We start from the raw sequence: 18,595 nt of genomic DNA, 5'->3' as shown, positions 1-18,595 counted from the left end.
GGAAGGGAGGGAGTGCTATGGAATCTGGAGCTGGATACTGGACATCTTTATCATTCTCTGCATTGTTCATTGAGACAGGTTTCTCAATGGACCTAGAGATTACCATTTCTTCAGCTGGCCTGGTAGCCATGAAGTCCAGAAATCACCTTTCTCCACCTTACACATAGTACTGGAGTTATGGGTGCACACAGTCAGCTAGACACACCTTTTAATGGATGCAGTAAAGAACTTGGGTCTTCAAGCTACGAGGGAGTGCTCTTCCACTGACATATCACCCTTAGAACCTCCAAACTTTATAATAAAATGAATACTAAATTGTTGAAAATTATAATGTACTTAACCCAAAATGAATCTGGTAAAGTCTATGGAACATAGATGAGACATGTGGCATACATGTGAAGAAGACAAATAAGAAATAAAAACTGGCTAACTGGCCATCTTCTTGTTACTTAGCATAACAGATGAGCAATAGACTGAAGCAAAGCCTATAGGCATTATTGATAAGGATCCCTGGTAGAAGTAATAATATATGTGGGAAAGAGCCAAGGTAACAAGGAATCAGATCAACAAAAGGAGGGTATCTGCTGCTCTCAGTCACACGCTTTTGGAACTTCCATTCAGATGTTGAGTCAATTCTGGCAGACTGCTGGCTCATACTCTAAGAGAGTGCATCACTCCAATTACTCAGACAGTACTAGAAAGAAAAGCACTACAATGTGTATGACTCCCTTCATGATCTGTAGATAGAAGGTGCCACCTCCTGAGTACTGACGTCCCTTATACTAATACCCAGCTGCAGTCAAATGCCAGCAAATCCTAATGAAAATCAAATACAATGGATGAAGACCACTAGTTGGTGATGGAGAGTTCCCTAGACCCTGCCATGCAAGCACAAATGTTCTCCCAAGGCTGCTGCTGCTCTTCTTATCAATAACTGTGGCCTTAATCTTGGCTAGGATAATTACTCAAGACTCCTACTCATATCGCTCATAAAACCCTGTCCTCTCTTGGCTCCTACAATGCCAAACTCGACCTTCTCATTTTTTCTCTAATGCCTTCTCTGCTTTTGCTTTATTGTTTAGTTTTGCTTTTCAGTAATAGCTGGGGCCTGGATTTTATCTTTGAGTAACTTAATTGGTGATATACAATCAAGAAATCACTTTCTCATTCACCCGTCTCTCCTCTCTGCTGGCTATTGCTAGTCTTTCTTCTCATGGCTGCTTCAATCCTGCCTTGTGTCTGCTTGGCCTTTGCTGCTATTTTATCTCTCTGCCTTTTGACTTAAATCGAAACTGTATCTTATCCTCCAACCAACTATCATGTCCTAAGAGCTCTGAACCCCTGTTAATGGCTGACCAATGTCTCTCATGATGAATAGTCCCAAGAATCACCAGGGGCTTGTTAAACCCAGGCCTGTTGTCTGAATCCCTAGGGTTAACAATGCAATTGCATTTCTAATCAGTCTCCAGTTGATGCCATTGTGGCTCAGACTAATCTGCACCTGACACAGTCACCACACCCACAGCCCCTCCTTGGTTATCATTTCTACTGCCTCATACAATGTCTCAGCTGAGACTCTCAGCCACCCAGAACTGCACTCCTGACTGGCTCTACTGTGCCTCTTACTGTCAAGCCCAGCTACCTTTGCCAGGAAGTTGACTTTCTCATTAAAAACGTTGGCCTCTGTTTGCTGAGAACACATTAACTTCTCACAAGGCTCATAAGGTCTTTAATGATCTGTGTGATGAACATAGCCCATGTCATAGTTAAGATATGAATCGCCCTCCTCCTGAAAGAGTCACCTGTGGATGGTGTGGTCTCCAATTCATAGGGCTATTGAGGAGGGATTGGATTATGGAGGTACCAAGTTCATCAAAGGATTAATCCATGCATGACCTCCTAACCAGGACACTGAATATTCTTGGAGGGAGAATATCACCGCTGAATGTTTCTGGAAGCAATCTTATACTGGTTTGGTAGGCTTTGGTCACCTGTCCACCCAGAGTTGAGCCACTTGGCTCCACTGTACACTGTCTCTCTGTGTTCTGTTTCACCAAGCCTGGGCCTAGAAGCAACACAGCCAAGAGACCATGGACCAAAGCCCGAAACCACAAGCTGACATAAGCCTATCCTCCTTTAAACTGTGACTAACACCACATTACCCATCTGGCCTACTGCAGAGGGGATACTGTGAGGATTAAATAAGATAAACTTAACCTGTGTTCTTCAAACTCATCATAAGCAAACTCTCTGAAAATCCTCAATTATTCAATGCTGAACCACACAGCTCCTGAGGAAAACACAAGATTGGATTCCAGATTTCTGTAAGTCTTGGGTAACATCTTGTCACATGATCTGTGTGTACCCTGTTTCCTTTTTAATGTCTTATTTAAGGATTGTTGTTGATTCACTAACACTGAACACTTACACTGGCCCCAGGATACTCTAACTTTTGTTAGAACAAAGTTTGACTAACATGTAGTCTAATTACTAGGTCCACCAAGGCCTTCTGACACTTTGGAACACCAACAACATTTTAACACTAAGTGTAAAGTCATTTTAAAGGATATGCAAGGTGGGTCTAATAAACCACACAAAGGCTACTTGCTTAAAGACTTCCCTTTGTTCAAATTTACCTAGAAAAGTACATACTTCACAGAGCAAGATTTTTAGCCGCATTGGACAGGTTTGCAAATGACCATAAACACACCACAGAATGTAAGCGCTACAATCAACTTTAGCCAATAGGTGAGTTCACAAATACAGAATCCATGAATAATGAGGAGCTCAATGGTACAGCATTGGCTTAGAATGGACAAAAGCCTGAGCTCGATCCTCAATATTGACTAAAAATAAAAACATCATAGAGACTATCACCCTTCTGTGAGATCAACTAACAATCTGAGTGTTGACTATGTGCCTTAAGCTCTTCAGAACTTCTTTCACAGACGAATAATATACTTAAATCCCCCAGAGGTCCTCAGGTAGGAATGGTTTATAAGCCCATTTTACAGATGTGGAAACTAAGTCATTTAAGTACTTTCCCTGAGGAGAGTCACACGTGCTAGACTCACATCAAATAGCTAACCTCCCGCTAGCAGTTCCACTTAAGGTCTGTCATGGTTACAATATGTACGCACACAAGTCATGTGTGGGAAATGTTATGCCCAAAGCAACTTTGAAAATACCTCAGTTAATAAATGGCATTTGGAGGTAATGCTTTGGAGGGTAAATAAGACTGGCTGTTGTCACCAGAGTGCAGTGTATTAGTGACTTTATGAGAGGAAGAGAAGGCTACGCTGGCGATTTCAGTCTCCTCCCCATGTACTGCCATTCCCTCCCTGCTTTCATAACTGACAAGGCCATGGAGACATGGAAAAGCTACACCCTTGTACCTTCTAGTGCATCCTCCATTCCTGTGAACTACGTAAGTACCCAGCTTCCACAAAATACCCTCTTCATGACCTTCAGTTTTGAAAAGCTTCTGGAAACAACGTAAGACACGGTAGAACAAAGATGGTCTCTCCACTAAACTGGAAGCAGGTTCTTCTGAGGCTTCAGCCTTGTCGTAAAAACATTTGACCAACACTAAGGTTTCTCAAGGCAACGTCCTCAGACTGACTCTACGCTCTCCCTTAGTGTGACTGTGTGAGAAGATTCAAGATCGCCAAAGTCTTTTATCTCTTTCAGGAGCAGCTGAAGATAAGGCGCAGTCTCCGAATTCTAAGATAGGGGCGGAATCCCAGCTTCTGTCATTGCCAGCAAGCAGACGGAACAAACAGCTCTCGTATGCAGTGGAGAACCCTTGTCATGCTCAGTCCTGGACTCTCCCAAGCCTCTCCTCATCCTCTCCTCGTTGTTCCTCCTTCAGCCCTTTAAAAGATTCATCTCTGTGCAATCCACAGCTGACTTCGCTTCACAGTGGAATTTCCCATACTGTAGTCACTGCCACTGACTAAGATCTGTCCCTAACAGATGTCCCATCAGTGTCTTTTTCTGCTTCACTCTGACTGTTCTAGAAAAACTGGGATTTGTGTTGGAGACAAGAGCCCTACATCCCACATCCTCTGCGAGTACATTTTCTACAACTGCTCAAAGATCTGCCCTTTGCTCTATCTCATCAGCATGGTCATGATGTATTGATCCATTCATCAAACATTTCTCTGGGCTTCGTCTATCTGCCCAACTGTGTTAGATACTGAGGGGACAAAAGAAAGTACAGACAGTATTATCTTTATGGGGCTCAATCCCTGTACATATGTCCAATGATTCCAGACAGAAGGCATGGGCACAGTAGTTACAGTGTAAGGACTCTAAAGGGCTTTGGAGCATGAGGCTTTTCATATGGAGTGTGAGAGGCAGTCAAGATGGAACAATTTGGGCATCTGAGGGTACATGAGAACCATGCAAGGGAAGATGTGAAGGATAGTAGAGTCTTGAGGAAACAACTTATTTTTCCCTAGACCAAACTGAATCTGGAGGAGAGACAGTGAGAGATAAGGTCAAGAGGGCAATGGCAGGAGGGAGACTCTGTATGTCAAACTCACAGGCCTGAAACCTTTTAGAGACACAATGAACAGTCCTTGAGTAAGTCTAAGCAGATATCAGGGGTAAAACAGTTTGTGTTTTCAGAAAGATAACTCTGGGGTAGCATGCAGGAAGAGATTAGAAGGGGTCAAGATGGGAAGTAAGGGAATCCACAAGGAGATAATCCAGATAACAATGACTATGATCCAGATAACGCTGGGGTCTGCGCTCAATCATTGCCCAGTTTCACGCCCTGGGCCAGAGGCCACCAGCAAAGGTCAAGTCTCCACAGGAGAAGTAAGTTAAGCTGCCTGTCAATTCACCTGCACAATGGTCACCCTAACGCCAAGTTCACGTCCAGTTCTTCATCTCAACTAGTCTGCTCCATCTTCCTATATCTGCAAATTAAGTCCATCAGGAAATAAACTTTCTACAAAACTCTTCTTCTAAATTTACAGTCTCTCTACAACTTTTGATTTCTTTAATTAATCCAATAATCTACCATATACATTAAATATCTTGGCAGTTACCCTGTATCTTTTAAGTTGGTTTGTAGCTATATGGAAAAGATACTATCCTATAACTGAAATGACTAATTCTTTTTGTTGTTGTTCTTCTTCTTCCTTTAAAATATATATTATCCTTATTTTTTGAAACTGAAATGCAACTCCCACTTTAGTAAACCAGCAGAGTTCCTAACTACCTTGTAAATATTTGTCCTTTTATGCCCACAGAGGAGGGTAGGTTTCACCTCTCATCTAGGAAACATCTTACAGCAGATGGAAATCATTGCAGAAAACCACAACCAACCAAATGCAGAGGACAAGCGACCTAGGGGTGCTCAGCAACAACGGATACATCTATAACACAACTCCTGCAACTAGTGCTCAACCATCTTAGCAGAAGACTGGGCAGAAAGATACGCAAGCTAGAGAGGAACTGGAAATTTGCTTTGAGAATTCATCTCTTAGAAAAATTGGCTACACTCACACAGTCTTATCAACATGGAAGCCAGAACAAGACCCAAACAAAGACAACGCCAATAGACATGTTTACATGAAGGGGTCGTATTGCCTTATACAAGTCTTTACGTGTTTTTTCCCCCTGTCTCCTACAAGTGTCCTAGTACACAGCAGATCAGGTGATGCCTAATCATGGGAAAAGCATCCTTAAATAAGCAGGACATTCTCCTTAGTTACTACTCCATCAGACTGCCTTAGTTACTACTCCATCAGACTTCCTTAGTTACTACTCCATCAGACTTCCTTAGTTACTACTCCATCAGACTTCCTTAGTTACTACTCCATCAGACTTCCTTAGTTACTACTCCATCAGACTTCCTTAGTTACTACTCCATCAGACTGCCTTAGTTACTACTCCATCAGACTGCCTTAGTTACTACTCCATCAGACTTCCTTAGTTACTACTCCATCAGACTTCCTTAGTTACTACTCCATCAGACTTCCTTAGTTACTACTCCATCAGACTTCCTCAGCTTCCTTAACTTTGTGTCTTGTCTCTCGTATAAATGTTGCATGGCACGCACTAATTTTCCACCATCTACATCTCAACGGTTGGCTTCAGTGTAGCTCCAAGTCCTCACCACTCTGGAAGAAAACAAAAATACTATGTGGCATCCAATTCTTTCTCCACATCCTCAACACACATTCTAACTGCTTCCCAGATGTTGACTGCTTCTCAGTTTTTAAAACCAACACATAAGAGCTGGGCCTGGGAGCATATACCTTTAATCACTTGAGAGGCAGTCACAAATGGGTCTCTATGGATCTGTGGCCAGCGTGATCAATATAGTGAGTAGTAGGCTAGACAGTGTACACAGTCAGACTCTGGCACGAAACAACAAACACCTGATGAGTATCTCCTCCTGTTTCTGATGTTAAAATACCTACACTGATGTCCTTGGAGTGTCCATAAAACAAAAATGTTCTTTCTGGAAAAGTTGTGTCTTCCCTGGTCCATGGTACGGTAAATTCTCTCTCCAGGGTTTCCAGCTCTGTGTCTGCATCCCTGCCAGGGAGTATCTGTGCCTCTCTTCTTCCTAACTACCTGCATCTCCTGAGACTCACTATCTAAACACTGCTAACATGTTTATTGAGCACCTAAAATGATCATAAACTGAGTTGGGCCTGAAGGATCACCGTCCCACGCTCTCTGAATTAGTTCTCCTTGCTTCTAGGCCCATTTTTCTTACCCTGGTTTAACTGTGGCCATTCATTCATCATTGGGTGTTAAAAGGGTTTCCTACATACATTGTAGCTTAAATACCACCCTGTATTTGTGAAAGGGGAAATGTTCTATCTTAACATTATCTTCTTCCTTAAGTACCTACATGCAAATCCTAGCACAGCAAAAGTGCTTCAGTGATGTGGTGCTGTTTCTAGGGAATGGGATGCTTAGAATTAATATCTACAGAGCAGAGTAACACTCAAAATTCACTCAACACATTCCATATAGTTTCAGTTGAGAGGATGGACACCTGAACACAGGCGAGGAAGGCAACAGAGGCCTGGTTAATGCTACTCTCAGAATAATGTAGCAGCACAGGATGGGCTAGCAAAACACTTCTGAACATAACCCATACCCAACTGGCCAGGAGAAGTCTTTTCGTGCTGTTGTGGTAATTTACAGAGGTGAAGAGCTGCCCTCTAGTGACCAGGATGCGAATTGCAAGCGGTTTCATCCACAAAAATATGTTAGTCCCTTCACTAAAATGAATAAATACAATTTAACTCCAAGTTATAGTAAAACTTCAAAAGTTAGAGACAAAGGCCAAATAATAGACTTCTCTGTCTCTATTATAAATATCCCACTCCCATAAAAGGTATAGTTTAAAAATAATAGAATAACTTTTACAATGAAATGATGAAGTAATGAGATGTTATTTGGCAGCACTAACAGCAACTCCCTAAAGCCACATGATCTGTAAGATGTATGCTGTGAGCATAGGTATTTCTTATAGACCCTCTTCTGTGTCTATTTTTATGTGGATAATGCTCAAGTGACTATTCTGTACCATCTCATTGATGGTAGGTAACATGGTAGGTAATTTAAAGTATTGCTATAAGGACTGCATAGGTTGAGAAATGCATGCAGAAGTACTCAGCCTAGGTCCTCTGCAAAGAGCAGCAAGTGCTCTTAAATATTCTCTTACGTATCTCCAGCTCCAGTGGGAGAGTTTGTTTGCTTGCCATTGCCTAGTTTACTCTTCCGTTTTCATCATTTTAGCTTTCTCTGGTTCACCATAAATGAATTATTGCAGCTAATTAAATAACCAGAGGCCGAGCCCAGCAGTCATTTCCAGGGCACCCAGCTCAATATAGGTCTCTCCTCAGAAAACAAAACAAAACAGAAACAAACACAAACACAAACCAACAACCAGTAAGCTAGGAGAGCTATTATGACTATGTCCTCAAAAAGAAATTTAATTGTGAGCAAACACTAAAAGCTCATCTCGATGGTATTTTGTAGAGAACCTGGAGATTGTTTGGTTCTGAGCTAACCTCATAACTCCATCTCGCTTCCAGGAGGAGCACACGTTTGATATAACAATAAACTTATTTTAAAACAGAGTCCTGTCTTCACTTTGAAGGTTTCTCAAATTCTCCAGTTCAGAACATCATGTCCTATATAATCTGCGTATGCCAATACACATTACCCAGAAACCAAGATATGTTTAGAATTCATGTAAGATTCCTCTCATTTTTCCATAGGCCAGACTTAATAGAACAGAACAACGAGTCTCATTTCTGTTATCATACAATGTAGACTAGCTTATTTTCTCATGCAGTATGAAACCATTCTTAAAAGCATAGTTGGGAATAATTATAAGTAAGTTCAACAATTTCTTGTATATCCAAAAAAGTAAGCGCTATCAATAGTCAATGCTCTATGAGATGTTTCTTTTCTGGACATTTTTCCATAATTTATTTCTGTGTGTATGTGAATGACTGCACACATGTCAGAGCATGTATGTGCAGGTGCATGCACATAGGGGCCATAAGTCCACATCAGATGTCTTCCTTAATTACTCTCCGCCTTTTCTGGGTCTCTGATGGAAGCTTGAACTCACCAATTTGACTACATCAGTGAGTTTTCAGGCTCTATCTGTCTCTTAATCCCCAGAATGGGGATTACAGATATAGGTAGTAATAGATGAAAGGGTCTGAAAAGATACCATCAAATGCCCCATCCTCTGAAGTCATTTAAGAGTTGTAATGGCTCAATGGCACAGTCATTATCAACCACACACAAAAGCCTTGCTCCCAACCACAGCATGATGGAAAGTTGTCTTACTAGGTATTAGGCAGGCCACGCCAAAATAATTTTAGAGACTACCCCTGGGATGTGCTTAGACACGTCATCACACAAACATTTTCTCCCGGTGGCCTGGAGTTTCGCTGCAGGCAGCAAATGCTGGTACCACCCCCCACCCCACCCCCCAGTTCAATATAGAATAATATCGATCTGCGAAGCTAGTACTACTTTCTATTTCAAGGCTGAATGGGATCACAAACTGTAAATGAAAACAAGCATTTCCCTTCACCTCAGTAGATTCCCCTGTGAGCTAATACCGGGGCAGCCCAGCCATCTGTGCAGAGAGGAATGTCAGTCACACTACTATTTTTAAGTTTTAAGGTGAATAACAGAGACGGGGATTTGCCGTCCTAATAACGTTCTCTTACCTGCTGGACACCATTTGAGCATTTTTTCGGGCTTTCCAAAATAGAGGATTTAGGTTCTGGATTGGAAAGGAAGCAGACAGTCAATACCTTAAAGAACAACATTTCCCAGTTTCTCACTTAAAAGCTAAAACTTCCACTAGATACAAGTCTTTCACAGTGTATAGCAAGAATACTCAGTCCGTTTTTTCTAGTTTGATTAGCACACTGTGAGAATATGGCTGCTTTCCATAAACACATGATGACAACTTGTGTTGTTGGCTATTTTACAAATAGCAGGAGCCCTGCGCTCTCTTCTGCACGCCAGTCTTAAATGGCTTTTCTCAATTGTTCTTTAGTCCCCAAACCCCCACCAAAAGTCCCTGCTTAGAAGTTTTCAACTGTATTATTCACTTAGTGACAGTTCATACATAATGGGATCACCTCAGTCTTGAAGCACAGGATTTTAAAGGCTTTAAATACTGACAAATTCAGTTCTGATTCTAGTGAGGGATGACAAATACTGCCACCAAGAGGCAGGAGTAAGAATGGATTCTGAAGGGATTTTCCGCCTTCAGTCTTCCTAGCCATTTGAGATCTTATGGGATCATACTGGAAATACACTACGATTAACAGGACTAGAGATTCAGTTGTTGCTGATTTTGTTGTTGCTGTTGTTGTTCATGCTGGAGGGCAGTATCTTCTAAGTAAAGCTACTGTGAAAATTTAGGAATCTAAACATAAAGACTCTCAGCCATCCTCTGCCTGTTAGAGATGTGCAGCCCACTCATTGGGAAGATGAGTGAATGAGTTTAAGTCTTGCCTATTCAGGACAGCTGCATATCCTAGACATTGCCAATATCATAGAGCAGTTGCTGTTCCTCAGTGTCATAACGGATGCATGCAATGGCGATACAGAAAAATATGGTACAGAGTTTGAAGAGCATAATGAATTTGAAGCTGCCTTTAAAGTTTGCTTTGTACCCAGATGAGCCTCACAGCCTCCACCCAGGCTCTCCAGCCTTGTGTCATCTACCTATGATTCTCACCTCTGTAAACACCCTACACCTTTGCCACTAGCTCATTATGCTCTTACCCACATGGCAAACTTCTAAGATGAAACATACACTCTTCTACCCTTCCATGGGGCCTCAAAGGCCACCGCGGCTGCTTTCTCCAGTTTCCTGATGCCTGCACTGTCACCCTTCTGTGATTGCTTGGTCCATCCTCTGAGAATTCTGCTCTGACCTCCCTGTGTGTTCTGTTATAATTATGTCCTCCTACCGCCCCAGGACTCCTGATCCCCAGCCCTTTCATGTTCCATAGGCTAGGTCCTCACACCCTATACTCCACAATTCACCTTTTTGCTACCTATCTATAACTGCATCTTATCTTTTGGAAACAAGAAGATTCCCCAAAGACTTATGTTTCCAAGGCTTTGATTTCAAGTTGGTGATGTTGAGAGGATGGGAGAACTTTAGAAGATGAGGCAGGACAGGCAACTTTGAGCATTCCTTAAAGGAAGTAATGGGATTCTATATCTCACCTTTCTCTGCTTCCCAGTTGTTAAAAGTGCTCTGATTCACCATGCACCGCCACCCACCTACCCACAATGCGCTGCCTCACCACAGATCCAAAATCGTGGAACCAAGTTATCAAAATGAGAAACCTTTGAAATCATGAACCAAAATAAATTTTCACCCTTGAATTTTATTTTAACCATGTACTTTTCATAATAATGAAAACTAACTGATACACTTCGTCACAACATTCACCCCACAGAAGCAGGTCCTTCGTTTGGACATTCCCTCCCGGTGTGATATAGAACAGTTCTTGACAGCAGTAAGTGCTTAAAATAGTCCTGAGTGAATATGAGAATGAAAACAAATGAAGCATTGTATCAAGACAAGAAATAGCGCCACCATTAAAAAACAAAACAAAACAAAACAAAACAAAACAAAAACCAAAAAACAAAAAACAGAAGGTGCAGAAGGTGGGTAACCTTGTTAAGGAAGAGTAATGATTCCTTAAGAGGTAGCATAGTTCAGCCTTCTATCTAGTTATGTCCAGTACCTCATTTAAAATTGTATCTTTAAAAACAAAAACCAGAAAATAGCACGAAATAGCACATCCAACACATGAGTGGGGCAGGGGTTAGAATATAAGCAGGTGCCTTTAAAATGGAACCATCGTCCCAGAGAAAATTATTTCAGCAGGCTAATCAAAAGTGAGTATTCTCCTCATGTTGAACTTGACACCAGAGTCTTCTCCATTTGCACAGAGATCTTTTGCTTGAAAGCTAATCAAGAGTTAATAAAGCAAACCCAAAATATGCTTCCATCTTCTGCACCTCCTCTCCAAGACCCACAAACAAGGCCTGACTTAGAAGACACGGAAGAACGGATCTTCTTGTCTTTCTATTTAAATAGTACAGTAAGAGCAAATAGATCTCCTACTTATCCTCCAGGAGTTTTCGTTTGTTTGCTTGTTTATTTCCATATTAGAGATGGACACAAAGATCCCTAGCTTCTCTCTCTCTCTCTCTCTCTCTCTCTCTCTCTCTCTCTCTCTCTCTCTCTCTCTCTCTCTCTCTCTCTCTCTCTCTCTCTCTCTCTTTCTCTCTCTCTCTCTCCTCTCCTGCATATGTATCAAAAGATGGCCTAGTTGGCCATCACTGCAAAGAGAGGCCCATTGGACTTGCAAACTTTATATGCCCCAGTACAGGGGAACACCAGGGCCAAAAAGGGGGAGTGGGTGGGTAGGGGATTGGGGACCTTTGGGATAGCATTGAAAATGTAAACGAAGAAAATACCTAATTAAAAAAAAAAAAAGAACTGCACCACCAGTCCAAAAATACAAAATACACCTCCAAAAAATGAAGTTGATATTCTTAGAAAGTTTTGCATTGTAAGTAAAACTTATGTATGCACAGAGTTAGAGTTCCCTGAACTACATTTTCCTTACTGAAATACACCAGCTGGGTTCAAATCTAATTAATTTAAGAGACAGAAATTTTACTGAGTAGAATTTAAGTTGCATGCATTATGATTGAAGCCTCATACATGGTAGAGGATGATTTTAATTCTAATATATATGTCTCAGGCAGGTAAAAGTGGGGGAGGAATTAACATGTTCTAAGTAGGCTTATGCATATGTTCTTGTTTGACTCTTTGATAGTAGAGCTATCCATTGTTGCCAACAGAATATAGCTATACTTGAAACACAGGACTCTTATCTCCACAGTCCTGCACTGTGTACACGAGTGCACACAAGCATATGCCCGCACCAATACTCAGAAACATAATCCATCCTTCTATCTCTGGCTTGTGTGACAGGGAGACAGAGAACTAACACCTCACTCTTGGTACTCCTGCATTAGCTAGAGTATAAAAGAATTTGGACCAAACAGAAATGAGCCAGCAATACCATATTGCAGACCATCATACAAAATTTGTTTGGAAATTTTTGTTTTTATTTATGTGTACATGCATATCTCTGGTTTTGTGAATGCCACTGTGTGTCAGTGTCTATGGATGATAGCGAAAGGTGTACACCCTGGACCTGGAGTGAGCAGTTGTGAGCTATTGAATACTTAACTCAGGAAGAACAACAAGCACTTACTCTTTACCACTTAGCCATCTCTCCAGATCTTCAAATTCCTCCTTCTTGGGGAGCCATAAGAGACATATCTTCTTTATACTGGAGGCTAGAAAATGGTTGCTTCCCTAAGCAACTGTTGCTTTCAAGGTCATGGCAATTGAAGATGACACACAACTGTTCACGCTTCCCTTTCCAACTCTGAAATTAAGGAATACATTTCCGACTACCTTACTGTATTGTGGATTCTTTTCAGATACACTGTAGCGAGCTAATCTAACCTAGATTCATTTTACTTCATCCTAAATTTCTTTTCCTTTGATCCATCTCCTTTTGTTATCCTTTTGTGCATCTTAGATATTCATAAGACGCTGAAATGTTTTCTTAAAGATACAATTCATTCAACCAGAAAATAAACATTGTTTGGAGGATTTCCACAGAATAAGTTTCTATTAGTATTCTCACCCTGTACATGAAGAAACATGGAGAGTCAAACACACACACACACACACACACACACACACACAGACACACACACAGACAGACACACACACACACATGCACACTCACACATATATACAGGCTTGTATACACAGACAGACAGACAGCATGCACGCATGCACACACACACACAGAAATCTTTTGTTTTGTTTTTATAATGCCCCAGCATTTTCTGTTCCTTCACTGCTTCTTAAATGAGTCCTGTGCTTGGTGGCCTGGCCACTCTCGTTGTCATGGGGTGAAGTGCAAATGTTCAAGTCCATCCTGAGAAGTGCGCATTTCTTTTCTATGCACTGTGAAGACAAACTTTCAATCTAATTAAGTCTATAATTATGTATAAATCAATTTAATGACAATCTAGATATTTTATATGATTCTAAAATTAATTTTCCTATAGTTAGCACACACAATAGTGGGTTTCATTAAGATAATATACAGTTTTACTCTCCTATCCAACCTTACCATTCCTCCTGAAGGAGATTTCCTTCAGCGGTTTCCTGTCTGCACTCTTGCACACACACTCTCTACATGAAAAAATTGTCTTTCCTTCCCCATTAACCAGTATCATCCCCCATCAATAGTACCTCTTCTCTCAATAAACATTTCTACATCTTTTTTCATGTCCCCCACAGATGGGTACATTTATCATATACATTAAATGTAGATTCCATGTATGAGTGAAAACATGGAATGCTTGTCTTGAGTCTAGAGTCTGCCTCCCATGATCTCTGCTTCCCTCCATTCACCACGAAGCACATAATTTCCTCCTTCTTTATGTAAATAAATAAAATATAATTCTAAATATATCACATTTTCTCGATTTACTCAACTACTGAGGCTCAGCTAGTCTAGCTTCTCAACATGGTTATTGCGAACATCACAGCACTAGATGCGGATATACACTCATGTCTGTGTTATGCTAACTTTGCTCCATTTTGATACACACTTAGGGACAGTATAACTAGATCACATGGAGTTCTGTTCGGAGATATTTGAGTAGCGTTCACAATACTGTTCATAGTCACAGGGCTTTTATTCACTCACACCATAGTGTGTAGTATTTCTATTTTCCCTACAGCTTCACTACTATTTATTAATTTTTATTTTCATGAAGTTTGCCATTCTGGTTGGGAAGAAACTGAATAATAGTGTAGTGTCCTGCATATCTCCTTATAGTTGAAGATTTTTTTCATCTATATTTCCTATTTTAAAGGCTATTCAATCCATTTATTCATCAACTGACTGGATGGCTTGTTTTATTTCAATTTTGTTTAAATTTCTTCTTGATTTCTTCAAATATGATCATTCAGGAGCATATTGTCCCATCTTTATGTACTAATGTTCAAATTTTCTGTTGCAGATGATTTCCAGTTTAATATAATAATTTGATAGCACACAATAAATTATTACAACTATGTTTACTTGTCAATAATTGGGCTTTGGATACGAAGATATGATAGACTATAGATAACATGTCACAAGATGCTGAAAATAAATTTGTATTCTTCAGCTGTCATACTTGTTAGATGTCTATTAAGGCCATCTAATTTATTATATAATTTATCTCTTTGCTGAAATTTGTCTAGGTCATCACACTATTGATGGCACTGGGGTGTTAAAGTAAAACACTTATTGTATCTGGCCCTGTTTAACCCTTAAGTGACTCTTATGAAATTTAGAGTATCAAGGCTTACAATTTGTAATTTTTCCCTTTACTAATATGTAGTTACCTTGAAAACCTGTGACTTATTCTGGCTTCAATTCTATTTCCTCTGACCTGAGAACAGCTACGTGTATTTGGAGACAGATTTCCATCCTTTTAACTTTCAGCTTCTTTATGTTTTGCCAGTGAAGTTTATTTCTGTCAACAACAACAACAAAAACAATAACAACAAAACAGGCGGAGGTTTTTGGTTTTTTTTTTAATCCCATCCTCATTCTCTGTCTTTTAACTGGAGAGCTAAGTCCATTTACGTTTATTATCAAGAGGGGTTTGCGGATTCTCAGAATTATGTTGTGGGTTTCACTGGTTTATTCTATTATGTTTGTTCTTTCCTTTCATACTTTCTCACATTAGAGGTTTGGTTTTTAACTGAGTTGGATAAATATGATTCTTTCTTACTTCTCCTTAGTTCATCTGCTTGTTTTTTTACAACGTATTTCCTGTGCTCTTACGATTGAGACCATTTTCTTCATCATCTGCATGCAACATTCCTTTGTGTATATTCTGCACTGTTGGATTAGTAGTCACAAATTGCATTAATTTTTACATATCTTACAAGGTTTCTGTTTCCATTGATTTTAAAGGATAACTTTGTGGGATATAATAATCTTGAATAGTTGGCAATTATTTGCTTTCATAGCTTGAACTAAATAATTGAATTCAATTCTTTCTTAGCTTTTGGTTATTCTTTTTTAAAATAGGTTATTTTATTTATTTACATTTCAAATGCGATCCCCCTTCCAAGTTTTCTCTCCATAACCCCCTAGCCCCCCCCCCTCCTCTATGAGGGTGCTTCCCCATCTACCCACCCACTCCCACCTCAGCATCCTAGCATTTTCCTATGCTGGATCATCAAGCCTCCACAGAACCAAGGGGCTCCCCTTCCATTGAGACCTGACAAGGGAGCTTTGTCAGGGAGCTTTGGTGGTGGGGGAGGGGGGGCGGAGGTCTGGTTGGTTGATACTGTTGTTCTTCCTATGTAGTTGCAAAACCCTTCTGCTTTGGTTATTCTAATGCATATTTGTTTGAGATTTAAATGTTTTGTCTTATAGCTTGTAATGGTATTTCTTTGTTCTCTGATCATAGTATTTACCTAGTAGTATGTTGTTGATAGGATCTTTTCAGTCATGTCTATATGGGGCTCTAACTTCTTATTGTGCCTAGATATCCATTTCTTTCCATAGATCTGGGGAGTTTCCCCTGTATGAGTATACTTTCCATGTCTGGTGGTTTTGATCTCACTTCTTTGTTCTACTTCATGACTTTGTAAGTTTGTGTCTTTAACAGGTTCCAGAGTTTCTGAAAGCCACTATAGTTTCTAGTCCCCTTTATTCTTTGTTGACATTGAAATGTTACATTTCCTTGACTTTGTCTTATCACTCCTCTTCTTCTTTTTTTTTTTAATGGACCCAGTGAAGCAGTGATGCATTTAACTGTGATCTTTGTTGATGTTTTCATTGCCTACATTTGTTTTGTCTGGTTGGGGTTTTGTTTGTTTGTTTGTTTATTGTTGTCTTGGTTTCAATGTCCTTTCTGAATGTCTCAGTCACATTATTAGCCTTTTCTTCTATGTTGCAAATATACTTTCCCAACCTCTAGATTGGTTTCTCATCATATTCATATGCTCATTTTTATCCTTTTTAATTTTGTTGATATTTATGCCTTTTAAATTTGTTGATTTTTATAAGGAGACCTTTGGTTTTTTGTTTTTTTGAGATTTTTTTTGGTTAGAGTTTCAACCATTTCACAACTTTAGACAGTAACTGAGGAGTTGTATATCTTCTGGAAATATATTGCCTTGAGTTTTTTCTTAATGCTTCTTGGACTTCTGTGTTGCAATAGATAGCTCATCCAACTTCACTTATAAAACTTCCCATTGCCAGGCAGTGGTGGTGCACACCTTTAATCCCAGCACTTGGGCGGTAAAGGCAGGTGGATTTCTGATTTCTAGGCCAGTCTGGTCTACAACATGAGTTCCAGGACAGCTAGGGCTATACAGAGAAACCCTGACTCAAAAAACAAAAAAACCAAAAAACAAAAACCAAAAACAAAAAAATTTCCCATCAACAGCTTTTCCTTCAGGGCTTACTCTTCAGTGTCATTTGGATATGAAAAAAGCAAACTTCTTTAATAGCAACAACACCAAACCAAAAAGGAACTTTAAATACATCTTAAAATGATGAAAGCTAACCACCATAGCACCTGTGACTATAAAGTACAAAATTATCAAAAAGAAAAATATTCAAAAAAATCTATAGAGGGAAAACTAAAAGGAATAAAAGTGGAAATGAAGAAAGAAATGAGAAAGGCAAGACATGAGTAGGTTTTCTTCCTGCAGATGCTTCTATCTACCAACAGTACTTGGTCATACTATGCCCTCACTTCTTTTCCGACGAGAATTAATGCTTCTGGGATGCCTCCTGCACTCTTCACGAGGTCAGTTTATAGACTGTGGGTCTTTCCCTCACCCTCTATAACAATAGCACAAGGAGAAGAAAGAAACCAAAAGACTAAAAGGAATCTGCTCTTTCACTAATGAGGAGAGGTATCAGCCTTTATCTTGGCCTCAGCACTAAAAATTCTTATAAAAAATGTTAGTGCTTTGGTAAATAGATGAAAGTTGAAAGCTTGTTTATAAAAGTGACTATGGAAAAATTAAAGCATATGACAAAATCTGAAGAGCCTGAAAAATATGAACAAATCTGACTTAGTTGCACATAGGAATTAACAGTAATTTTTAAGATGTGGAAGAAAAAAAGAACACCACCTCAATCAAAAAAGTTAATGAAAGAAATTAAAAAAAAAATAGTTGGGCATTCAAGATTGTTTTCTCCAAAAAGTAAAACAGCTTTAAAATTGCCACATGTTGGATTTAGCAATGATGTCACTACAAAAATCATATATAACTACCAACTGGGCATATGTAAATACTCTACAACTAATGATAGTCATGCTATTAAAACTCACAAGTGATACAAGACAGTCAGCTATAGGGTTTTCTGTGGTACTGGCTATTCATTCTTACATTTGACTGACAGGAAGAGGGGAGGTTACGGTATGGTTCCTTGAAAAGGCGAATGCCCCTTGCATTTTTCCATGTGAAAGCGACACAGTAAGAATTGAAAAGCAACATTAAAATGCTTTTGAAAAACAATGCTCAGTGGTTGGGGTAGAACACAGATAATTAGGAAAACACACGGTGGTTTAAATTACTTTCTACGTACCCTTATCATCTTCATAAATGCACATTTTAAAAGGAGAAAAGGCATTGTATTAAAATCCCTTGCCCGGGCATTTTTGCAAGCTGTGTTAATCTATAGAGAAGCCAAGTAAGTCATCCTCTCCTGACTCTGGCCCCAATTCTATCCTGGTCAAACTCAAATTCAGGGGCCCTCTTTCAATTTGTTCTCAGCCCAGTCCTTCAGTAACCCAGCGATGGACAATGCTTCTAAAGCATTGCCAAATAGTAAAGAAAAGTTTTAGCAACGCAGTCAGAAAAGTTGAAAAACATAGAGTAGGGACATTGAAAGATTATGCCAGCTTTTGATGCGAATGAATGAAAGAATAG

At 39.8% G+C, this 18,595-nt stretch overlaps 1 protein-coding gene across 2 annotated transcripts in view; it reads right to left on the bottom strand.

Moving 5' to 3' along the window:
* The window catches only part of Fmn2 (formin 2), a 320,978-nt gene that overhangs the window by 220,383 nt on the left and 82,000 nt on the right, over window positions 1-18,595 (bottom strand). Inside the window, exon 4 of one of the 2 annotated variants that reach the window (NM_019445.2) lies at window positions 9,231-9,286. The exons of the other annotated variant lie outside the window; for it this stretch is intronic. Coding sequence (NP_062318.2) covers window positions 9,231-9,286 — 56 coding nt within the window. The remainder of the gene's footprint in view (window positions 1-9,230; window positions 9,287-18,595) is intronic. 2 annotated transcript variants of the gene reach the window in all.

Source organism: Mus musculus, chromosome 1, assembly GCF_000001635.26.
Source record: "Mus musculus strain C57BL/6J chromosome 1, GRCm38.p6 C57BL/6J".
NCBI lineage: Eukaryota > Metazoa > Chordata > Mammalia > Rodentia > Muridae > Mus > Mus musculus.
Note: the sequence above shows the minus strand (reverse complement) of the source record. Positions and strands in the feature narration are given on the sequence as shown.